The sequence below is a fragment of the Ceratotherium simum genome, chromosome 20, assembly GCF_057802395.1.
Source record: "Ceratotherium simum simum isolate JZ-2026a chromosome 20, ASM5780239v1, whole genome shotgun sequence".
In the NCBI taxonomy this organism is placed as follows: Eukaryota; Metazoa; Chordata; class Mammalia; order Perissodactyla; family Rhinocerotidae; genus Ceratotherium; species Ceratotherium simum.
The window spans coordinates 53989833-54014145 of NC_141919.1; the positions used below are offsets into that span (position 1 = coordinate 53989833).

General features: G+C 53.5%; 2 protein-coding genes across 3 annotated transcripts in view; one reads left to right on the forward strand and one right to left on the reverse strand.

Annotated features, from left to right (window-relative positions):
* The window catches only part of SHC3 (SHC adaptor protein 3), a 131770-nt gene extending 124790 nt beyond the window's left edge, over nucleotides 1–6980 (forward strand). Inside the window, exon 12 of the mRNA XM_087444789.1 lies at nucleotides 1413–6980. Within this exon, the coding sequence (XP_087300915.1) occupies nucleotides 1413–1541 (129 nt within the window). The 3' untranslated portion in view covers nucleotides 1542–6980. The remainder of the gene's footprint in view (nucleotides 1–1412) is intronic.
* A 2429-nt stretch (nucleotides 6981–9409) lies between these two features.
* Nucleotides 9410–23860, reverse strand: S1PR3 (sphingosine-1-phosphate receptor 3). Of its 2 annotated transcripts, none has more exons than XM_087444790.1 (2): nucleotides 23536–23860; nucleotides 9410–13210 (listed from the first exon to the last, which is right to left on the reverse strand). In XM_087444790.1, exon 2 carries the CDS (start codon nucleotides 13066–13068, stop codon nucleotides 11932–11934), a length of 1137 nt encoding a protein of 378 aa, XP_087300916.1. In that variant the 5' UTR covers nucleotides 13069–13210; nucleotides 23536–23860; the 3' UTR covers nucleotides 9410–11931. The 2 variants fall into 2 exon arrangements, with proteins under 2 accessions (XP_087300916.1, XP_004428365.1); XM_004428308.3 differs by lacking the exon at nucleotides 23536–23860 and adding an exon at nucleotides 22095–22192.
* Nucleotides 23861–24313: the final 453 nt, after the last annotated feature.

Consider the following 24313-nt stretch of genomic DNA (forward strand, 5'->3'; position numbering starts at 1 on the left):
TCATTGCCAAATCCAACATCTTGGAGCCTCTGCCCTGTGTTTTCCTCTATGAGTCTTGTAATTTTAGGTCTTACAATTAGGTCTTTGATCCATTTTGAGTTAGTTTTTGTATATAGTGTTAGCTAAGAGTGCATCTTTATTGTTTTGCATGTGGATGTCCAGTTTTCCCAGCACCATTTGTTGAAGAGACTGTCCTTTCCCAGTGAATGGTCTTGGCACCCTAGCCAAGTCATTTGACCATATAGGCGAGGGTTTATTTCTGGGCTCTCTATTCTATTCCATTGGTCTATATGTCTGTCTTTATACCAGTACCATACTGTTTTGATTACTGTAACTTTGTAGTAAGTTTTAAAATCAGAAAGTATGAGTCTTCCAACTTTGTTCTTCTTTTTCAAGATTGTTTTGGCTATTCTGGTCCTTTGAGATTCCATATGAATGTTAGGAGGGATTTTTCCATTCCTGCCAAAAATGTTGTTGGGATTTTGATAGGGATTACATTAAATCTGTAGATTGCTTTGGGTAGTATTGATATCTTAACAATATTAAGTCTTCCATGAACACAGGATGTCTTTCCATTTATTATGTCTTCTTTAATTTCTTTCGACAATGTTTTATAGTTTTCAGTGTACAAGTCTTTCACCTCGGGAGGCTGGGGAACCCCAGGGACCAGGACACAGGTCAGCAAGCAGAGGGAAGCAGTGAGTCGCCTCATGGCACACCACCCCCATCCCAGGCATTCATTCATTCAGGAGAAATTCGTGGGCAGGCACTGTACAAGGCTCTAGAACTGAGCGACCAGGAATGTGCAGCACTGTCCCTCCGTCGCAGCCAGGCTCACCCTCCAGTGGGAACTTGAAGCTCCTTCAAAGAACTAGGGGCTCCCTCCTGGTGGGGAGTCAGGATGCTGGGGGCTGGCCTGGGGAGGGGTGGTGAGGAAGGGACATGACCTGAAGGTGCTGACATGGAGGTGGAGCTGGGCTCCCAGGTGGAAGAAGCATGTTCTGGACCCGGGTCCACCATGCAAAGGCCTGCAGGTGGGAGGGGCACGGGGTCCTGCAGACCCCAGTGGGGTGATGCAGGACGGCTGGACAGAGGTTTCTGCGATGGATCCTGTAAGGGGGGAGAGAAGCAGGAGAGAGAAGGCTGGCAGAGGTTGGGGAGCTCACCATGGCCCCTAGTTGCTGAAGGACAGGGGTAGACTGTGGCTCAGTTCTGGAGGGGTGAACAGAGGATCGGACTGGATTGACTGGTCATGGAAGGTAACTGGGGACTTTTCAGACACCATCTCTGAAAGCCTGGGGAGCGCTGGGGAGGCTGCCCCTCCAGCTCAGATGACCCGCTGACTCCGAGTGGAGTGTGTCCTCTTTCTCCTGCCTGTGGGTCGTGCTAACCTTCCCTCGCGTCCCTCACAGGTCCGGACGAAGGACAGGGTCTTCGACAGCATCAGCCACCTCATCCACCACCACCTGGAGAACAGCCTGCCCATCGTCTCCGCCGGGAGCGAGCTCTGCCTGCAGCAGCCGGTGGAGAGGAACCTGTGACCCGCCAGCCGCCCTGTCCTGACCCTGCGCCCTGGTCAGGGAGACTCGGCTCTTCCTGGCAGATGGGTGTCGGGCTCTGGAGCTCAGGCAGCTGTGTGCAGGCTCAGAGCCCTGTTCAGAAGCTCCAGGAGGAAGCCTTCTGACAAGTGCAAGTTTCATAAACTTTTCCGATTTCTCATGTGCATATTAAAGGTGTACATACCTATACATCCTGTATAAATTAGCCCTCTATATTTATATTTTTTAAGACTAAGAAAGATGTAAGATTAATGTTCTGTGCTGTATGTTTTTAATGGAAAAAAAGGTAGACTGTAGTTGTCCAGGCAAAAACTTTCTTCAGCTGACCCATTCCATGGGAAATTCCACTGGGAAGGTGTGACCTGCAGTTTTACCCAATAAGCACAACATGAGGAGCAGAAGCCAGCAGGAGGGTCGGTAATAATCACGGAATTGTGACAGGATGAGGTCACAAGCGCCGGTCCTCATGGCCGCCCCTCCGTCGGGACGCGGGTGGCCTCGTCCTCACTCCCAGGCTTCTGCCTCGCACCTGTGTGCACGGGTTTCCAGCAGCAGACGGCTCGTGCAGCTGCACGAAGGAGCAGGCGTCACGCCAGCTGTTTCGGGCTGTGCTGACCACAGGCGTGCTGTCCCCCCGAGCCCTGTTGTCCAGGGGTTCTTGGGTATTCACTGTACTGCCAATTATGGCGCAAAATAAGCCTCTCTGATCAGGATCTTGACTGGCAAATGCTTCCCTTGTTTTTATCCGTGTGATGACCAAACGAGTACGTGCACAGGGGTGGTGGGGGCAGAGTCTTGGTCGTATGTCCTTCTAGCCAACGGGCTGCTTACAGGCTGCTGTGGTAGCTGCTAGTAAAATTGTCCCCCCTTATAGTCAGTAGAGGAAAAAGCTCGTGTACGAGGTATGCTGAGGACAGATGCAAACACGTGTGCTCAGGGTTTAGTCCTGGAGATATTCGCGTCGGCCGTTCCTCCTGGGTCTACGTTTGCCTGAAGCTGGGGCCCAGGCTCAGCAGTTGGGGGAATGAATTTGAGGTTCCACTTCTGGAACCATTGGTGGGTAGAATGAGTGGTTGTCTCTACAGCAAGTTTACCGTTGCTCCATGGAAAGGGCAGGTGCCCCACGCAGTACTTTGTCTTGGCTCCTTCCTTTGAGATAAAACCCTGTGATTTCCCATTGGGTGTTGGGTGTTGGGAAGCTGATGATGTTTATGACTTTTAAGAAATATCTGGGTTGAGATTACCATGTGATTTAACAGAGGCTGTCTGTTAAAAGATAGAAGGATTCATTCATTCATTGGCGTCTTCCAATGGATGCAGCGCTGGCTCCTGTCCCAGTGAAGCACCGTGGTGTGCGACACCCCTAGATCAGTGCCACGGAAAGACGTTCCATGCACACTGAGTCGGTTAGTCATAAATATGATGCTTCGAGAATGAGGAGCTAAGGGTAGATTTTAAAAATTCTGATGAGTACTAATTCTGCAAAGTTCTAGTGCTAAGTGTGCAAACCCCATTTCTACTTTGTGGGTGTGTGTGTGGCCAGGATGAAAGGATGGGATAGAGCTGATGGGTGACGATGCGTCAGGGCAGGTTCAAGCTTTGTATATAGCCTTCTGTGGAGTTTTTGCCCTTTGAGGGTCCAGCGAATCCAAGCTGACAGGGGCTTCAGTCTTCTAGAATGTTCTGCAGTAGAATGAAGTTAATCTAGACCACCCTGCCTCTTCCTGGAACGGTTCTGTCTCAGGAGCAGTGTGGATACCCTGCTCCAAGTTACCCAGAAGCAGTGGGCACCGAACGGGGATGCGAGGCAGAGCTGGCTCAGACTCCTGCCCTGCGACATCGCAGACTTTGGGGTGACTGCAAGAGCATCCTAGCCCTCCAGCTCCTGGAGGCCCGCAGCCCTGCAGGCGTGCATAAGGGTCTGACCTCTGTGAGGACACCTGGTCCTTCTTTGTGTGTGAGTGAGCACACACATAAAAATGGATGAAACGACTTTGCGTCCAGCAGTCTTGCATGCCCTGCTGTGTGAGGCCAAGATGCTGATGTTAAGGGCAATAGCAAATTAGGAAACGAGAGTTCAGAACCGTGAGCGCCTGGACGTTTGATCTGCTTTCTTCTTCCTCTTGGGGATGTGAGAAATGGTAATCTGTGGTTTTAGTAGCTCTCTGCTATGAAGTCATGTTTATCTCCGTGGTGACAAGCAATATGTATCATGTTTTTTTGCATGGTAATCAATTTAGAAAATTAAAAGTATTGGGGGATCAAATTTGTTTCAATATTAATTCAAAATGTGTATTTTTGAGCTCAGATGACAAGATTGCTTACAGAGGAACAGTGCCGATGGGAAAAGTCAGCAAGCAGATCTGAGACAGAGCAGAGGGCGGCGACTTTCCAATCCCTGTTCCTGCCGGTTTGTAAAGCGTGTTAGAGCTCACGTGAGTCATTTCACCTCTTCCTTCCAGTGCCCTGTGGTGGGCGCTACTGTGAGCCTCACTCACAGATGGGGAAACTGAGGCTCAGATCTGTGACCCCCTTGCTCAAGGCCATGCGGTCGGCAGGCAGCAGAGCTGTTCCCCTCTTGCAGTGTTCCCGACTTTGCTGCACTCGGAGTTCAGGATTCCCAGGCTGATGCCACAGGGCTGCTCCCTGCCCAGCCTGGGTCTCTTCCCGTGGTTTCTGGGACGGCATCCCTGTCTGGGCAGGGCTATGCCCTCCAGGACCTCCAGCTCCCAGGGCACGGTGGCTGTGCCCTGTGCCGGGCCACCCTGGGCCCACGGAGCCCAGGGCCTGCTGCCCCTCTCATGGACCCCCAACTCAACCCAGGCCTCCTCCAAGGGTGCTAGGAGTGCAAGGCGGGTCCTGCAGTCTACAGTGGCCCCCCTTTCAGCGTGGCCCTGAGGACCACCACACATGCCCCCCCTACACACCATCCAGTGTGAATTAGCTGTCCTTCAAATGATACTCGCATCCTGGTGAGAGCCCACAGGGCCCTAAGGGGCTGCTCACCGCTGGTTTCATCAGCTTGGATGCTTGACGACCAGGGAGCCTGGACGGCCCGCGGGCAGCCTGACAGACAACAGGCATTCAGACAACTCCCAGTCTAAACCCTGTGCTGAAGCTTCACTCTTGGGCTTGTTGTATTTGAGAAACCAAAGGAGCAGCTGCCCCCTCTGCCTTGACTTGTGTTTCATCTGGGCAACGATTCTGTTTCAGGCCATCTTGGGTGTTGGGGTAGCCAGACAAAAGACCAGTTGGGGCACATGTGGTGCCCTGAGGGTCTCCCGCTGGAGGGGGGCACCACAGATGATTTCCAGTGAGGACCCAAAGTGACGAGCCGTGTGCGGAGAAAAAGGCCTGGCTTAGACGGAAGGGCAGACCCGGGGGAGGAGGAGTGGATGGAGCAGCACTTGTGTGGCCCCTCAATGGGCGCCCTCAGTGCTAGGGACACTGTCAACATGTGTCTCCTGGCTCTGTGCCCGTCCTGGGGTCCTGAAGATGCCCCTGACCAGTCGCCACGTGAAGGCCAGTCCCACATTTCCTCGGACAGGCTCCCTGGACAGTGCCGCAGTGGGTGGACGCCTCCGTCCAGCCTCGGCTCCTGCCCGCACAGAGCCGCCTGGCCTCGCGCTGGTTGCTGGGTTTCTCTGGGCAGTGGCTGGTGACCTGCACTTCGGGGCTGTGCGGTCCCCGTCATGAGAGGGGGTGGGGTTGGTGAGTATGTATAAGCGCGGAGGACAGGCGTTTCCCAGGGCTGCACTCGCAGCAGCGCACCGGCTCTGTCTCGTCGGTGGAGTACATACGGCTGCCATCGACACATGCCCGTCTGTGAGTGGTGACAGCCCGATGGGAAGTGGAAAGAATTGTGGAAAGATTAAAAATAGTAACCGCAGGACGCAGACAAGTCTTGGCCCTGGGTTTTAGAATAACACTCTGGTTCTGTAGGCAAACTTTAAAAATGGGTCCTGAGCATGGTGAAGGGGAGAAACCGCCTTGCCAGAACGTGAACTGTCACGGGCCCCAGAGAACAACAAGCAAGGGAGTGGCATGGGGCGGTGCAGCTGGAGGGACCCGTTTTCCAGTGAGGAAGCTGGAGCCAGGTGACGTCCTGGAGGGTCAGTGGCTGAATCTAGGACAGATTGCAGGACTTATTGGGGTCCTTGAGGGCTTGTACATAAAGCTCAGCCCCCGGTGGAAAGTGGCAAGTAGCTCTTCCCTCTTTGGGTTTGCCTTTCTCCCTCTCCTTCCCAAACGCGTGCAAGCGTGTCACTCACACTGACGAGGAAGTGTTTCTAGTCCTCTGTTTAGTTTGGGGTCCTCAAGAAACAGACTCCGAGAGAGGATCTGAGTGTGTGTCGTGTCTCTGGGTGATGACCCAGGGGTGGGGAAGGGAGAGAAGCTGACGAGGAGGGCGTGACCGGCAAGTCACCAGGATGTGGGTAATTCATCGCTCTGGGGGCTGCGGGGGGAGGACCGGACACACCTCAGAGCGACCCACGGGGCGGGCAGGGCGCTGGGCATTTACCCACCTGCCCAGCACTGGTGGAAGCTGTTTCCAGCCACAATGTCCTGGCCAGCCCTGTGCACACCTGGGCACACTCCCTGAGCTGGGGAGTCCTCCGGCAGAGAGATGAGCCTTCACGCTAAGCAGATGGGGTGGAAGGCAGCGTCAGAGCCATCAGGGTGCTCCCCAGAGTCCCTGACTCAGCAGGTCTGGCGGGGGCCTGAGAATTTGCATTTCTAATAAATCGCAAGTGATGCCGGCGGGCAGTCTAGACTTTGAGAAGCTCCATCAGGTGGGAGCTGCCAGCCCTTCCTGCCCTTATTGATGTCTTCCCCCCTAATTTATGATTACGTTTTCAGGCCACTTCATGTCATAGACCCCAGGGTCCATGCTGGGAGCTTAAAGGTGGAGGATTAATAAGCATTTATAAGTCCATGCAATGGCTGCTGGCAGATAAAATGCCATCTGCCAGCCACAATTTATTTATAATGGGGTTTATACATATTTATAAGTTTGCAAGCAACAAATGCACAGTTTTAAAACTGGCACATTTTATAGCAGCCAGGAAAATTGCATCTTTATACCAGGACTTGTGAATGTCAATTGCATATGTACATACACACACGTACACATTCCTTCACTGACGGCGATGCACGTGCTGCCGTCTGTACGGTACGTGTGCACACGCAGGACCGCCGGGCGATCTGCACTCGGGACTCCTCCTGGGTATTTTAACTAACAAGGACAAATGAAAAGTTTGGGGACTGACATGTCCTGGCATCCGCAGATGCACAGAGGAGGGTCTGGATGCTGCAGGACTTGGGGCCTGAGTGCAAAGGGAGCAGAAACAGGGCAGGAGGGCCACAGGGGCCACTGTGGGTAATGACAGAGGGACACGAGGGAAGAGAAGGCAGTGGGGGAAGGCGAGGAGAGGAGGGGACAGGAGGGTGGAGGAGGATGGGGGTCAGAAGCAGGGCTTGGGGGACAGGCAGGTCCAGACCTACGTCCTGTATTCATCCAGCAGCGCGTAGCATCCGGGATGCCAGCGAGGGAGCATGGGGAGGGGCCCGCGTGGCAGAAGCTGTCCCCGTCAGGCGTGCTTAGCCAAGCCTTGTCTTCCCCTGGGCAGCTGTGTATGGGCACAGCCTTCCCTAGGCCCCGTCTGTGCACTGGGTCACGTGCACAGGCACTGTGCTGGGCTCCTGGGACAGGGAGGTGAATGGATGAGGTTATATATATAAATATATATAAATCCAGCAGGAAATGAACACACACAGGGAGCTGCATCGAGACAAGGCTGACGGCTGGAGTGGTCAACTTCAAGAGGACCTCGGAGGCCAGCGCCCCGGGTGGTCTGGGGAGTCTGAAGGCTTTGCCTACTGGGTGGCAGATGGGACCAGGGTGGTGGAGCAGGCAGACAAGGTGTGGGGGCCACCCTCGTGCAGGCACTACTGCCAGTGTTAGGAGGGATGCTGGGGGTGGGATGAGGCTGCCCCCACGTCACGTCTCTCTTCCTTCCTGCGTTCACAGACACCCCGAATAAATGACTCCCTTGGGCCCACAACACAGGGCTCCCTCCTAAGGGGTGGGAGAGCCATTCTCACAGAAGAAAGCACCAGAAATGAAATCTCAGACAAGTGTAAGTTTCTGTTTTGTTGTTTCACTGTAAAACACTGTAGGTAGAAAACTAGGCACATGAGGGACACGCTGTGGTCCTGAGAGTCTGAGGTAATTAATTCACACTCATCTAGGACACTTACCACAACCAAAGCTCCTAACCACCAAACCAAGCAACAACTAACCCAGCAGAAATTAATGGGCAAATCCATCTCTGAACACGGAATGACCTTTTTGTGTAACAACTATGTGTCGGTTGCAAGTGGAATGTTCTCTGTTCATTCGACTTTTGAATATAACTTGTTCCAGAATAAATATTGTAAAATTAAGTAAGTGAATGTTTCTTTGTATTCAGAATTAAACATCTGATGTTTAAATCCAAGGATTAGGAGAGAACTCTGTGTAAATTTAATGTGTAATGATAAGGTATTTACTACCTTTTAAAAAGCATTTAGATGGCAAATTATACATATTGATAAATATTATTTGAAAATTTTGTGTTTTGTTTTCCATTAACTTTTGTGACACAAGAAAGAATTGCTGTAAAGGTCTCTGTCTGGGTTTATGACCGGTTCACCACTTTCTACTTTGATATTGGAACAGAATCGGCCTTTGGACATTCCCGAGGAGTGGAAATACAAATCAATTTCAAGTTTTCTAATCTTTGTTCTATGAAAAACAATAAAACCTAAGTTATTTGGCCAACATTTGGGAGATGTGACAATACAACAAGTGAAGAGAATTGGTTTAAATTCCCTCCTCACCTTCAACGAATCCACTTCACCCCTTCAGGAGATGATGTGGTTTCACTGTGAGGCCGTCATGACATACCTGGCCTGTCCCTGAGCTTCTGGGGTAGCAAGTGAAGGTGCCACATGGCATCCCCACGTGTCATCATGCAGCCCAGGAGCGGAGGTTGTCACACCCATATAGGCAATGCTGTGCTTCTCCTCATCACTGGTTATCGGAAAACGTGCCTTCATTTTCGGAACAGTGGTATGTGCATCTCTGAGTATGTAGCAGACCCTTTGATATTTGACTTAGATACTAAAAACATTTGGGTGTTGAGGTTTTGCACTCGTAGATACAATGTAAAAGCATGGACTCGGTAATTTAATTAGAAGTTTTCTATAAAATACACCTTGCTCCATTTCTGTGGAAGGCTCTTCACCAGCACAGAGTAACCCTGGGTCAGGGCCGGAGAGAAACGGCTGTTTCCTATGGAGTTTGTTGTTGAAGTGATTGTCGGTGTAAGTCTGTGGGCAATAAAGGATTTCATGAAAAGCCTCTCATTTGGATGGTGGATCTGGTATTGCCTCACCAAGGAGAGGAGGGGGCTGAAACCTTTGGATAGAAAGCAGATATGCTGTTATTCCCCTGGAGACTTCTTAGACCAATCACAGCAGAGCCCCCCATCCTCCTAGGGTGTGGAATGGAACGGTGGCCTGGCAGACGCATTCCTGATGGGGATTTGAGTTAACTCCTGCCTTGTCGGCTGTGCACAGAATCAAAGGTGGCAGAGGGCTGTGGTCCCCGGCTGTGCTGGGGAGATTTCTTCATGAATGTCACCACCAGACTAGTTATGCCCAACACAGGCCTCTCTCTGTAGAGCACAGGACAGACACATACACACACACACAGGCTAACACTTACCCTTTGTGAGGGGAAAAGCTGGGGCAGGGCGGGTTCTGACCTATTCCCTCCTGTCGAAGATGAAGCAGAGCCCAACATCCCGTCTCTTTGGCTCTACTTTGACACAACAACTCAGACAATTTTCCCCCATCAGAAAGGCAGTCATTGACCTTCCTCTAGTCTGATCTCCCCAAATTGGTGGGGTAGCACCCCGATATGCCTCAGTTCACTAGACAGCAGCTATGCTGGTGGAGAAGTGTAAGTGGAATGATTACTGGGGTTTCCTTCCTGGAGAAACATGGCACCAGGTGAAGCCAGGCTGCCACCTCGCACATCCCCAGGGGTGGCCCTGGTGCAAACACCCCCTACCCCGCCACAGACTGCCAACAACGGGTTTATATGAAGGCTTTTGGTTTTATTTTTTTAACAGTCACACGGGACACAGTACAGGTTCCTAAATGAATGAGGTCTAATGCATAGGTTCTCTGTGGCTCTGAAACACTCAGCTTCTAAACGATCCCCAGCTAGCTAGTTAGGATGCACACACTGGTATTAAAGTTGATTATCTCTGCATATAGTGAATGAATACAATTACTTTTTTTGGATTATTTTTCATTCCTATTGCTTGAAAGTTTTGCGTCATCTCAGAGGGAAGTTGGAGTTATGGCAAAAGGTTATTAATATTAGTGCCAGAGACGCAGGGCCCCCAAAGCAGCTCAGAACCATGATCTGAAGTTCTTAAGACATTCCATTACCCGTGTGAGAACGCAATGCCCAATATTTTGGCTCTCAGATGCATGTTTTTGTTTTCTTAATCTAGTACCTTAATGCTTCACTTTCCTAGAAATGCCCTGGGTCTTCTCATGCTATTTGATAGGAGAAGCAGCTCCTTTTCAGTGATGTGAAGAAGGCAACAAAAATGCCACCAATGAGCATCTCCTTACAATAGGATTTGTCTAGTTGGTACCAAAAATGAGGGACGTCTTTGGTCAGTGCATGGAGATCACCTAGGACCCATGGAAATGTTCCTCGATAAGAAGAACTTTCATCAGATAACAAACAGGAGTCAATTTCTCTTCTGAAAAGTTACTGTATTAAGACTACTCTTCTAGTCTTTATTCAGGCAAAATTCTCACCAAACCTAAAAACCTTCTGGGGCTCTGGTGTGAGGTTTACTCAAGTAAGAATCTTTTTGAAGTTGTTTTGTTTTTACAAAGAACAAAACACGTTCTTTGTAACTATGAGCTTATGAGAGCTCTGCAGACGCGTGTTTCATGAGTTTGCATTGCATGTGGAATCCTCGGGACTGTTCTCAGCCATCCCCTTGTAAGGTGGACAGAGTGATACAGAGGCAACCCGTGTGAGAAGTAAGGTTACAGTACCGCGTACAGTATTATTACATTTCTTTGAAAAATGCACAACCGACAGAGTTCAGCTCCTCTCCTGACAATTCAACTGCTCTACTGGTTACCATCAGGGCCTGCTTTCCAGGAGCCATGCGACTCTGACGGCCCCAGCTCCTCAGCTGTGATAACACTGGGGTTATGGCCTTGGTGCTTTTCTGATACAGAATCAAACTCAATGCAGGATCAAAGTGCTGTCTGGGAAACTCGCCTAATTCGACAGAAATCTTCCCTTAAACAGACCCCTGCTCTGGCCAGGGGTCTGTCCTCTGCTCTCCTGAGGGGTTCTTGGTTGGTCCGGGGCACAGCTCCTGGAAGACCTCAGGTGGCTTTTCTGTGATTTGGAGAAACTCCTGAACAATCACATAATTTGGCTAACGTGGTTTTTGGATGAGCTTCAACCTGTGCATGGATACGTGATGGAAGAGAAGCAGGGGCCCCTCAGGAGACCTGCACCCGCAGAACTCGCTCATTCTCCCCAGGGTCCTTCAGGTGCTGATTGCTCAAGGGCACGTCTCTGGACTGCTTTCCATCAGACCCACACATCTGGGAGCAGCCCTGGACAAGGCCTCTTTGGAAGGTAAGCATTCAAAACCTGCTTACCCACGATTTCATGTCAGTCTGAGGAGACCAGACGGTGTGCCCCCCTAGCTCCCAGCCCTGTCCGTGCACCTGGTGTCTGGTCAGAACGCAGCTGTCCCACCTGTTACAGAACCACGCTGCCTGCTGCAGCTACGCATGTACCAACGGCAGATGTTTAAAACACAAGTGCTGTGCAACATAGAGATGACGAATATACAGCACCCCTTCTGTGCACAGTCAGTGTCACGTAAAGTCACCAAACAGCATCCCTCTGTCCTGGGAGACTCATTGTACATTGTGTGGCCCACGACCTTCCCTCTCGAAGAACAACGGAGAGTGGCTGGTGGGATTCAGGGGGAGGCAGCGTTGATGACAGCAACTTGGTACCTTCAGAAGACTCTGGAACAAGGTGAAACAAGACACGCTGTCTACACTGAAATGAGTCAGCAATTTGTTGGGTCCCCTCCTTAAGAAATGTCCACAGTGGGCAGGCAGTTGGTAAAAGAGATTTCCAGAGTCACAGCTCCAGAAGAGCCACGGCAGGTGAGGCATGCAATAAATAAGAACGTGGCTCCAGGGCTGGGGGCTGCTCCTCCCATGGAGATGTAAGGAACCCCGTTCCTTGAGGCTGGCGCCCTCACTTGCAGAGGATCCCGTTCTGCAGGGTTTTGTTTCTGTTGGTTATGCAGGGCGGGGCAGCCACTGGAGGAGGGTCTTCCTTGCTCTTTGAGGACGGGCTGCTGTTGTTGCTGCCACTGGATTTGCTCCTGCTTGGATCGAGAGCAGGCTGGATGGGCAAGGAGCGGGGGCCCCGGCGCTTGACCAGGCAGGTGCAGACCAGCCGGAAGAAGGCTCGCCGCATCTCCTTGCTGGCCAGCGTGTAGATGACGGGGTTCATGGCGGAGTTGAGCACCGCCAGCCCGATAAACCACTCGGCCTCAAACAGCACGGGGCACTCCTTCACCTTGCAGGCCACGTCAATGAGGAAGAGGATGAAGAGCGGGGACCAGCAGGCGATGAACACGCTCACCACGATCACCACCGTCCGCAGCAGGGCCATGGACCGCTCCGAGTTGTGGGGGCTGGCCACCCTGCGGCTGCTGGACTTCACCAGGCAGTAGATGCGCGCGTACAGGATCACGATGGTCGCCAGGATGGCCGTGAAGACGCTGATGCAGAAGGCGATGTAGCTCTTGGAGTAGAGGGGCAGGATGGTGGAGCAGGAGGGCAGCTTGTGCAGGCAGTTCCAGCCCAGGATGGGTAGGGCGCCCAGCGAGAACGCAATGAGCCAGCACATCCCGATCAGCAGGAAGACGCGGTGCTTCTTGTTGGCATCGTACGGCCTCATCTTGATCATGGTCAGGTGCCGCTCGATGGCAATGGCCAGCAAGCTGCAGGTGGACGCCCCGAGGGCCACGAACATGCTGCCTTCCCGCAGGAACCAGACCGTCGGAGACAGGCTCAGCGTCCTCTTGCCCGACATCAGGATGTTGACCGCGTAAGCGACGCCGGCCAGCAGGTCACAGAGAGCCAGGTTGCCAATGAAAAAGTACATGCGGTTGTGAAATTTATTGTTTTTCCAGATGGCAATCAAAACCATCAGGTTCTCCAGGACGATGAAGCTGCAGACGATCAGGAGAAGCACGTTGGTGACGGTGCTGCCCTCGGTAGCTTCCCTCCGCCGGCCCTCCAGCTTGCCCACATAGTTGTAGTGTGTGTGCAGGGTCTCATTCCAAGGGGAGGGTGCGGGGCCCGGCGGGAGGACCATCGCCATCGCGAGGAACTCACGGTCGGTTAGCTCCAGAATCCACCAGAGGGCGCCCTGGGCACGTCCATTTCCCGGGAAACAAAGACTGCGGCTCAGGCTTCAGTGAGGACCCAGGGCAGCCCCCAGCGAGGGTGCTGAGCACAGGCTCCTGCAAGAGACAAAACAGGGGCACCCAGTGGTTAGCTAATGCCACCCCAGAGCAACGACAGCAACAAAGCTGGAGGACGGCACCAGAAATGCTGCAGCATCGGGACAGCCTGTCAACCCAGCCCTAGGTGACTGAGGAGACCGAGGGATGCGGTGTCTGCAGCTGCCGGGAGGGAAATTCAGTGCATGGACCACGGCCATCAATCGTGTAACTATAGCGAGGACACACAGACCCAAATGAAACTTCTGTCTGGAATCTCAAGGCACTTCGGAATGCCAGCCGGCTCATCCCCGTCTACTGCATGGGAGCTGGTAAACCACTATTCCCAGTCACCGAGAGAGAAACAGGATTATCTCAGGTCAGAAAAATAGGACAGAATCAGAACGATGCCCCCCTGATGTGTGAAGCCTCCCTGGGGGGTTGGGGAGCAACATTGTGGGACGCACCCACACTTCCCGGAAGGCCTCCCCCGGTACCAGGGCTGGGGCCAGAAATCAGGTCCAAAAGGCCCAGAGGTGTGCCCAGCAGAGAGCCCTGAGACCAGACCACGTGGCCACCTTCCCAGCGAGCAGCTGAGCATGGAGCCAGGAAGGAACACACAGCTGTGAAAGTGGAATCAACTTGTCCTAAGATTACAGGACAGAAAAGAGAGAACAGGCACACACGTGAGTTTGGCTTAAAATTCAGAGGCCTGAATTAGACAGTTAACTGTCTAAAACCTAATCCTTGCAGGGAAGCCGAGGGACAGTGAAGGCGGTGAACCCGGGAGTCAGGCCCTCCACAGCCCTGAGTTGTATTCCTTCCCCCTCCCGAGCTGGATCCTTCCCCGCCTCTACTGCGGCCACATCAGTCGGCCTCCTGTGATGCTGACAGCCAAGCAGACCCAGCCACCAAGGCAGAAATGGCTTTTGGTGGACCCACTGATCTTAAATATAAATTATTTGAATATTTAAAAGCTAATCAAGATCAAATGAGGTTAATTTAAAACAGCCCAATGTGTGTATCCAGTGAAGATTTTTTTTTCTTTTATAATGTTTAAATCACCACTCTAAGTATGGCTCAGAGGCAAATGGACCCTCTCCACTGATATGGGGTGTGATGGAATCTGAAGGCCTCGTCCACCACTGGGCTCACTCTCAGAGACGGCCTTAGTCCCTAGAGGACGGGGGTCAGCGTAGGTGGCTGCTCTGCGGGTGAGAAGTAGGGGAGACTCCAAGCAGGGTTCCCCGCCCACGGGACCCTCCAGGTAACTGATTTCCCGCCACGTGGGCACTGGTCCAGGGCCCTGTGGATGCTCTCAGACCCTGCCCTCCCTTAATTTGAGGGACTCGGGTTCTCTGAGATGGCCTCACTGCTTCTTTGCAGAGATTTCTTCCACCATCCGGGAGCTGTCTTGTGCCGCTTGTTCTGGAAGCCCCGTGGGCCCCCGCACCTGAGCTGACCCCTGCCCCTGACCCTTCCCGGCCCTCCATGACAGCCATCTGAGGCCATGGAGGACTTGGGGGTCAGCTTGAACAAGGGTGGCAGACACCTCTTCTAACTTCAAAAGGGAAAAGCAGACAGGTTCTGAGGCTGGGCTCACGGTGAAGGACTGGGGGGCACATGCTGAGGTCCCCCCATCACTGAGGAGCCCTTGGAGGCAGCACAGGGCCCTGGGACTGCTCCCTGACCACGACCCACGCAGGCCCAGGGCACCTCGCTGCCTCACGCAGAAGGCAGGGCCACCACACCCGGCCCCGACTGCCCGCCCGCCTGGACCGGGGCCCTGCAAGGACAACAGCCTTGTCCGTAGGTTCTCCCTGGTCAGCTCGGTGGCCAGCTTTCCCACCAGCCCCATCTCGGGCTTGCCCCTCCCCCATTTTTATTTAAACCTTGTCCGTCCTTCAAGTCCCAAGTCAAATGCTACCTGCTCTGTGATGTTTGCTGGAATCAGCCCAGCCCGAGGACTTTTCTCTGAGGCTGCATATCACTTTTCACAACAAATCGCAAGCTGTCTTTTTCAGAGCAGAAATAACAGCAGCTGCCCCTCCCCGAGCCCTGTGCCCGAGTGCCCTCTGTAACCCTCCTGCCGACGCCCTGACGCTCACCGCACCTTGAACATCCACGGGGCCTGAAAACGCGTGTGCCCTTCATTACCACTGGTCTGTGGGCAGCGGACGGAGACTCCACGCCCCCACGTTGCTGGCCCGGCCACGGCCGCCGTAGGACACCAGGCACAGGTGAACTCAGCCCCCTGTTGCCCACCCACCACTTCCCACCCTGCAGCACAGCCGCTGGGCCAGTGCCCGCATCCCCGGGATGGCGCCACCACTGCGCCACGTGTGTCCTCGTTCGTGGACAAGGCGCAGCATAGGGCAGGGGACAGAAACACACGTGCTGCTCCACCGACAGTCACGAAGGAGCCTTGTCCTGAGAGAGGCTACTTCCCCAACGGCTGCGGGTTCACACAGCCGGCCCAAGGGCCCTCCTCATGCCTCACGCCAGGCCGCCTGCTGCCGTGTCCAGGTGGCCGCCCCTTGGTCCACTACACCTCCATGTCCAGCTTACCTCCAACTGTCTCTGGGATATCTGCTCCCACATCGGGGGTTTCTGTATCCGGAACCGAACATATATGGTTAACATGATGAGTTACGATCGTAACCAAATTGGCCCCTGAGCAGTCTGAATTATAAAAATATTTGAGGAACATGAACTGTGTGTGAAGTCATCCACATACAGGGGAGAAGGGGCTTCAGGCATCCACATTGGAGGGGTTTTTGAAACCACGGTTTGTCTAAAGCTTGTCTTCTGTGCCTCAGTTTCCCCATGATAACTCTTCACCTCTTTGTATCTATTATAAACCTCATGGCTCCCTCTGGGCATTCGCTCCCTCTGACTGTGCCGTGCAGCACGGAGAGAAGGGAAGTGAGTCCCTGTAAACTGCTGGATCTGGACTTCTCTCGAGGGTAAAGAGCAGAGGGCGAGCAGACCACAGGCTCTGCAGACTCACATCTTTTCTTTCTTCCCTGCATAGAATTTTCCCTGCAATTGATAAAATTGAGCAGAGCGAAAAAATAACCAAACAGTAAAAACTAATAACCAGCAATAAAATAACCCCAATAACAGTAGTGTAAGATGTGCTAGAGGCCCATCAAACCATGACTTCTGAGGGTGAATATATTTTCCCATTAATGCTAGATTTATCATTTCCCTTAATTAAATATTCATCGCTCAAGGAGCATGTTTTTTCAGAACATCTTTTGTTCAGTGCGATTGCGTTTTGCGTTAAGTGGGAGATATCCGGCTCTCTCTGGAATCTGAAAGCTTATTTTCTTTGGATTATCAGCACTGAAAAGTAGACCCATCCCGAGAGTTAAGTGCTGGGCTAAAGGCCAGATTGATTTTGGATGTGTCTGAACATCGCCGTGTGGGGTCAGTCATCTCACGGACGAGTCCCAGCCTCCACCCCGCAGGAGCAACGGTGCCTTCGAGGTTCCAGAAGAGAGCCCTGCCCCTCCCCTGCTCTTGGGGCGAGGTGGGCATCAGCTGTCCCTGAACGCCCATCCTGCCACTGCTGGTCACTGCACGAGTGCTGGGCACTGCAGGACAGTGCTCCTGGGAGGCCTGCTTGTCCTGCCCACAGAGAAGGGTCCCGACCCCAACACTCGAGCTCCACCTCCCCCAGGGAGAACTCTGTTTGGGCTTCTCACCCCCTAGAGCAGGTCAGCCTGTTTCCGACCTTCACATAAACAGAGCCCTATGGCACACAGTCGCACTGGTATCTTCCTCCCAACGTGATGCACCTGCGAGTCACGCATGGAGTAATCCCTCCCCGTTGCTCCCATAGTGTGGATGGAGGCAGCACCCCGAGTCACGCATGGAGTAATCCCTCCCCGTTGCTCCCATAGTATGGATGGAGGCAGCACCCCGAGTCACGCATGGAGTAATCCCTCCCCGTTGCTCCCATAGTGTGGATGGAGGCAGCACCCTCCATGCATTCTTGTTTGTGAGAGAGGAGGAGGCACGCAGGGAGGTTTCCACGGGCTCGTGGTCCTAAGCAGTGATGCTAGGACTGGGTGAGGAGGTCCTCCTGGCGAGCACGTGCCTGCGCGCCAAGGGGCATGTGGATTTCCTCGAATCGTGCTGTGTTGGTGTCGGGGTTGGGCTTTGGTGAGGAGTCCCTGCAGAGGCTTATAAGGCTCAGCCAGCTGTCCTACAAACCAGTGTTTGTGGGAATGGGAGAAGTACGCATGGAGAGCGAGATTACATATTACAAATGCTCACATTCTGTTTTATTTTAAAAGACAAGTGTCTGGGGCTGGCAGGGACCACCATCTGCCTTTGCACTGTACCAGTCTGGTCACTGCTTAATTTCCATCTGAATGCTTAAAAATAAAGCCCATGCTGAGAAATGTGGCCGTGTGCCAGCCAGTCTTGTACATCTTCAGAAAGCGAGGGCATATTACAGAAGACGCACTGGTACAGAAAAGCTCAGGACAGAGATGCTCCTGCTGACTGCCAGTGGTCCTCCAACAAATCCAGACCCTTGCAGAGTTGAGCCCTTGAGTGGCCCTGCTGTCGCTCCCACGAGCTGTGCTCGCTGGGCCCGGAACCCACAGACCCTCCCTCTCACCCACTCTGAGTGAGACATGACTGCATCTCAAGTGAACAGGTTAGAACCCCCTTACATCCACCCAACAGAGCCCAATTAGAACCCCCTTACATCCACCCAATGGAGACCCATTAGAGCCCCCTTTACATCCACCCAACAGAGGCCGGTTAGAGCCCCCTTACATCCACCCACAGAGCCCAGTTAGAGCCACCTTACATCCACCCAATGGAGATCCATTAGAGCCCCCCTTACATTCACCCAGTGGAAACCTGTTAGAGCTTGTCTTACATTTACCCAATGGAGATCGGTTAGAACCCCCTTACATCCACCCAAAGAGGCTGGTTAGAGCCCCCCTTACATCCATCCACTCAACAGAGACTGGTTAGAGCCCCCTTACATCCACCCAATGGAGACCAGGTATCTAAGAGATTTCACTAGACCATCACTCAGCTGGGATCTTCAAGTCCACTCAAGGCATTTCAACAGCAAGGCTTTTTCTTTTTCCCGAAAAGGAATAAGATGTTTTCTAGAAGGTGGTTCCGTCACCCAGGTTAGGCCCAGGGATGCCAGCGACACTTCCTTCCCTGCATTCGAGGAGGAGCATCTTTGGGGAGGGGCGAGCCCAGGATGGGCCGAGGGATTCCAGATGTGCTTTCTATAACAGTGATTCACTTTCTCTACACATGTCAATTTGAAAAATAAACAAACTATAAAATAAGGAAAAGGAAAAAAATAAGGGAAAATATTTCCACAGAGTCTGGGGTCTGTCTCTTTCTCCCTCTCTCTCTGTAATGGCAGAAAAGAAAAACACAGCAAGTTACAGTATCGAGAATTTTCTCCTGGTTGGAGGCAGGATGCTGTGTTTTTAAAAGGCATGTTCTCCAGCGAAATCAAATAGCTCATTTTCCAAACTGAATTAAAACACCAAGCATTTGCCCACAAGCAAAATTTCTTGGAAAGCAAGATTTTTTTTTTCCACTTATAAGAATTTAGAAAGGAAATAATGACTTGGCCGTTTCACGGCCCCGGCAGATTCCTTTGCTAATGAGTATTTTCCCTGGCTCGGGAATCCTTAGGTGACTTCACTGTGCTGTCAGAGATGGTTCACGGCACGAGGCTTCACACACACAGTCTCGCCCACCTGCACTTTGCTCTGGGCCCATTGATAGAGCTCCTGGTGGGATAACAGCGGTCTTGAGGAACCAGCGAGGATTCCACATCTCTTCTTTGGAGCATGGAAGTGAATGAGCCCCTAGTTGGTCTTCTTGATTCCCAGTGGATTTCCTGCAGGCCGTTCTCTTGGGGACACAATGCTCAGAAGCTAACTAGACAGATCTGGGTGCCGTCCGGGGAGCCCCAGGCATGCAGGTCGTGCAGCAGGAACCCCGGCACAGGCCCAAGTGCCTGCCTCTGCACACTCTCCAGGCGCCAGGCTTGTCCACTGGAGGCAGCTGCTTTCATTCGAGAGCTCTTGATTCTCTTGCTTTTCAACCAGGCTCCCACCTTTCTCCTCCCCGCGTGTTCTTAGGAAGCGCCCAGGATTGAACTCCTACCAAGGCGGCCACAGGACGAAGAAGGTGTGTGGCAATGAGCTCCCGAGGCATCTATCTGCAAATAGGAGACGTCCCAACTCCGGGGTCCCTCCGTCTGTCCCCAAAGCAGTGCCCCTGCTCGGTGACACGGCACGGGCACCACGCATTGCACCTCTCAGGTACCATGTCTGGGCCCCACCGAAGCATCTGCCTTCTGAATGTACAGAAGGAAACCGAGGCTGGGAGCGGGATCACTGTCCCTTGGGGCACAGCTCGGAAGAGGCCACACTGGGCCGGATGTCTGTGTCCTCAGATTCGGGTGAGCCACGTTAGGGACAAGCTCTTCCGGAGGCTACCACCTCTCCATGTGTTCTTCATCTGACAGTGATAGGAGCTTCGCCAGCGTGCTTTAGAACTGAATCGCTTCCAGCTACTGTGCTAGCAGAATGCCGGAATGCGAATCAGGGGCTTTACTGAAATATACGGAAAGCTCTGACGCCAGCGAAATGGAGCAGCATCTTCAGGGTACTCGTAGACGGACTCAGGACTCCCACTCCAGCTCACGGTGCCCATTGGACGCCAGACCCACCCCCCGGGTACTGCACTCTCCTGCCAACAGTCTCGGCCCTGACTTACCTGACTGGCCTATTGCCTAGCCTCCTACAGATGCCACTGCGATTCCTCAAAAATAGAAGGAAAACGAAACAAAAAGTGACTTTATGCCCAGTGTCTGTAATAATGACAACTAAAATGCATTATTAACTGAAACAAGATAGGATTCCACTCAGTGGATCATGTTATTTTCAAAAGCTTATGGAAAATCTCTTAAGGCGATTAACTAATTCAACAGAATATATATGGCAAAGGAATAATGTGAGATAGCTCCAAAACTGATAAGAAAGGAATTATGAAGCCAAATGAGAGGACACAGACAGGCTCGTGTGACCCATAGCACCATGGTTCCAGCTAATTTGACAGATGGCCTGATGGGGCCTCGCCGGCTGTGTCAGCACTGGAGTCATAGTCCAAAGTCCTGGCAGAAAAAAAGGAGTTCTACAGTAGGGTCACCGCAAACTTTTCAAGATTATGGTGTGCCTAATTCTCATTTCTTCATAATAAAAATGTATGCATACATTGTAGGTACTGAAGTATCTCTAGGAGATGGAAGATTACCGTGGAATCTAATTAGTGTCAGAATTTCCAGAGAAAGGAAAAATCAGTCCCCGAATTTTGAGAAATAAAGTCAGTAGGCCAATATGTAAGGCTCCTTCTACAAGGAATGGGAGTTTCTGCTATCCACATGTGGTGGAAGACTAGGAGAGGCACGCACTTAAGGAAATTCACAAACGTAAAGAGGAAAGTGGCATTTTCAAAGATGAAACCTGGTTGAGAAACCATTCCATCTACATCTTAAGGGAGGCTCCTAAGGGCCGACTTTGTGTTGTAGCTCCCTGGTGTCAGGTGACGAGAGCGACTAGACAAGCAGGCCCACTGTGAACGTTTGCTGATTCAGAAGACCCAACCTGTGGTCCTTCGACGGCAACAAAATTCTTCACACTGGCATTGAGCTCCGCATCAATTAAGTGAGAAACCGTACAGATCCGGACACTTCCACAAGTCCTCGAGCAACACACACACACGCACACACACACACACAACCACCGACACCAACACCAGCCATAGGCACGGCCATCCTCGTTAGTCATGTGCCCACAGAACCTAATCCTGCCTTGTATTTTCTGCAATTACATTTTTCTTAACCGTGCCTGCAAGATTTTCATCAATGAAGAAAAGAATGTTTTTGAAATGATAAATTATGAATGTGATTATATATACTGCCTGCAACCTCTATTGCCCAGACTTCAGACATACGCCTAATTCTGGGGGTAACCAGAGCTCCAGCTGGGGGTGGGGAGAAGGGGGCTATGCGCAGGGTGGACCTTCCACTTGAAATAACCTTTCAGAAGAACCAGGCTCTGTTCATGCTGCTACCCTTTCTTCATCTTCAAAACAAAGTGTGTTCCCTTTAAAAATCCAACAAGAAGTCCCTCTCTTACATCCAAATATAAAAACACCACAAAGAAATATGTCATTGGGAGTGTCCAATGCCAGAGAGAGCGAGAACAGAGAGAGACCATTTGGAGACTGGGTGGTTAGACGTGGAAAGTTAGCACAAGCTTCCGCATCAGACCACAGGACTCCTGCGCCTCTTCCAGGCTCCATCTCAGTTGTGAAGGTAACACACTGATGTTGCCCGGGAACCTTGTTACTGCATTGTAGGGACTTTATCTTCCAACACCGCCCCCCAAGCCCGCCCGCCCCATTCTGACAGCCCTCATTGCCTAGTTTGAGAAACAGAAAGAAAAATGGAATTTTGTGGAGAATATAATTTAAAAGAATGATTTTCCCAGTACAACGACCACAATCACACACTCCCCGAGTCCCAGGCCCTCATCGTCATCCTGGGAGGGCGCCTAACTTTTTAATTGTCCAAAGAAAACGACGGATGGAACTTCTCCGTGAAGAGCCACCTCTCTTTCATTCAGGTTAAGACGCAGCTTGGTCTAAACACTCCAGTGGTAGTTGAGGAAACCATCCCGTCTCCCCTGCCGCGGTCACCGAAATGATGGCCGGGGAGCGGGTGATGCTGATGCTGCGAGCTCGCCGCTCAGGTCACGGTCGCGCCCGGGATCGGCTGGAATCTTGTTAGGAAAGTGGGCCCACTGCCCCCACCCCGCGGGCCCCCGGCCCGCCGGCTCACCTCGGTCTGGGAAGGGCGCTTGGGCCGCCGGCATCCTGGCGCCCCTGCCTCGGCTCGGGTGGAACACCGCGGGGTTCCGAGCCTCGCTCGGTGCCGGCTCTCTCAGCCTCTGCCGGCGCGAGCCAGAGCGCAAACTTTTCCAGCGGTTCGCGGGGCGGGGTCTGCGCTCCGCCTCCCGCCGCGCCCCCGACCTCCCGGCGCCGGGTCCCACCTCGCCGTGCCCCACCCCCCTCTCCCTTCCCCGCATCCCTCACTCCGCCCCATCCCCCTACCCCTGCCCCAAGCCGCGAGGCCGGGCTCCCGACCCCGCGCCGCCCCCACCTCCCTGCCCGGCGCCGCCCCCTGCAGCCGCCCCTGGCCGGTGCTGGACGTCCTCCCCGCCCCTCCGCAGTGCCTTTGGGCCGGCTCGCCCCTCGGCCCCTGCCCCAGGCCGCCCTCCAGACCCTGTGCCCTCGGGCGAGCCAGCTCCAGGCTGCGGACTCCGGGGCCCCAGGACCCAGCGGGGGCAAGTCAAACCGCGTCCGCGGCTGGGCTAGGGCCCGGCGCGCTGACGTGGGGTACAGTGGAGGGGGAGTGTTTGGCTGATGATGATGATTATTATGGTTACTATCATCGCGATGATCACGATCGTTTCCGTGTGAAACTGACCGGCCACCGGCTCATAGGGCAGCGTACGCGCCCGGCAGCGTTTGGGTTTGGACCTCGCTCCTCCCCTCCGAGCCTCCGGCGCAGAGGGCGCCTGGGCGCGCACTCGCTCGGGACCCCCAGATCCCGGACCCCCCAGACCCCGGACCCCCCTGACCCCAGACCCACCACAGCTCGTGGACCCGCAGCGGGTAGATCTCAGCGACCTCTCCGCTCCGCATGGATTCGCCCCTTTTTTGCGGATAAATAAAATAATCCACGCGATGCACTTCCGAAAGGAGGAGAATCCTCAGGGAGGGGACTACCAAATTTTCAAATGGAAACGGAAAGTGAAGGCCCGGAGTGAGTGAGCACAGCAGCCAACCCTCGAAACCAGGGGGACGGGGTGGGGGGGTGGGGGGGCGGACAGAAAGAGAAAGCAGGCGGAGGGAAGGGAGAGGGGCGAGAAGAACTGGAAGGACCCAGAGGCCAGCTGTCCAAAGCCAGGCTGCGCTTCCCTGGGCGGACAGGATTGGGCCGCAGGGGCCCCTGGAGCGGGGCGGGGACCTGCGAAGGGTCTCGCTCAGCTACCAGCTCCTGATTTGCCCTCTTGTCTCCAGAGGAGGAGCCCGGCGCACCCTCCCCCTGGAGCTGGGAGCAAATGCTTATTCGGGTCGGTTTGAGCCCTGATGGGCACCAGAATGTAAACTGCCGGCACTTTCGCTGACCGTCTCTGTTGTTCCCTGGAGAACGTGGTGGGGGCCTGCAGCCTGGGGTCAGCGGGGGGCTGGCGCTGCGTGTCCCCGTCTCCACTTACCTAGTCGGCCTGTGCTGCCGTGACCCCCTCCGCACCGTGGCCTTACAGACTGGCTCACAGTGTCTCCCGCAAGCGCCGACAGGCCATTTCTGTCCCAAATTGCAAGTGGGACCGCATGTGCCTTCCTGTTTGCGCTCCTACAGCGTCGGGTCAGGAGAAGGAGAGGCGTACGTTTCTTCGGCCACTCGCCGTAGCAGGGGACAGGACAGAGGACTGGCCCATGTCCGCAGCCTCTAGAAGCCCTGAAAAATAACGGGGCTCTTCAAGGCCGGTGCCCTAAGGAGACACGAGGATTTGACACACAGGCCTTCCTGACGCTCCTCTTCAGACAAGGCTCTTGGGGAAACCAGATTCGCGTCCTGGGCGGCTCTCCCTGACCCGGCGCCCCGCCCCCGCCTGCTGCCTCCTTCCTGGGCTTTAAAGCTCAGACCCCGGATCGTGACCGGGGCCCTCGGTGGCCCACACAGCCCCTAGAGGCCGTATTCTCTCACTGTTGCTTTAGGGAGAACCAGCCCTGCCTGAGAGCCTGGTGAAGAAGTCTCCCCCTCCGCATCGCCGGTTAACGCGGGAAAGCTCTTTACAGAGGAAGGCCAGCTCAGGAATGTGGAAGGAATGGGAGACTTAGGAAGAAGGAGCTCAGTCTTCAGCAGCCCCGATGCTTTGAGTCAAGTGAGTCTGAAAGAGTGCCTGTCCTGGTTGATGGCACACCTGGGAAATTGTGGTGGGGGCTGACCTGCCGGAGCGTTCACGGAGGACTGTTTCTACACGCCGTCCTTGG

Bases quoted from the DNA above. Each gene is read 5' to 3' on its own strand.
- S1PR3 (XM_087444790.1), bottom strand. From the start codon at position 13,068: ATGGCGATGGTCCTCCCGCCGGGCCCCGCACCCTCCCCTTGGAATGAG.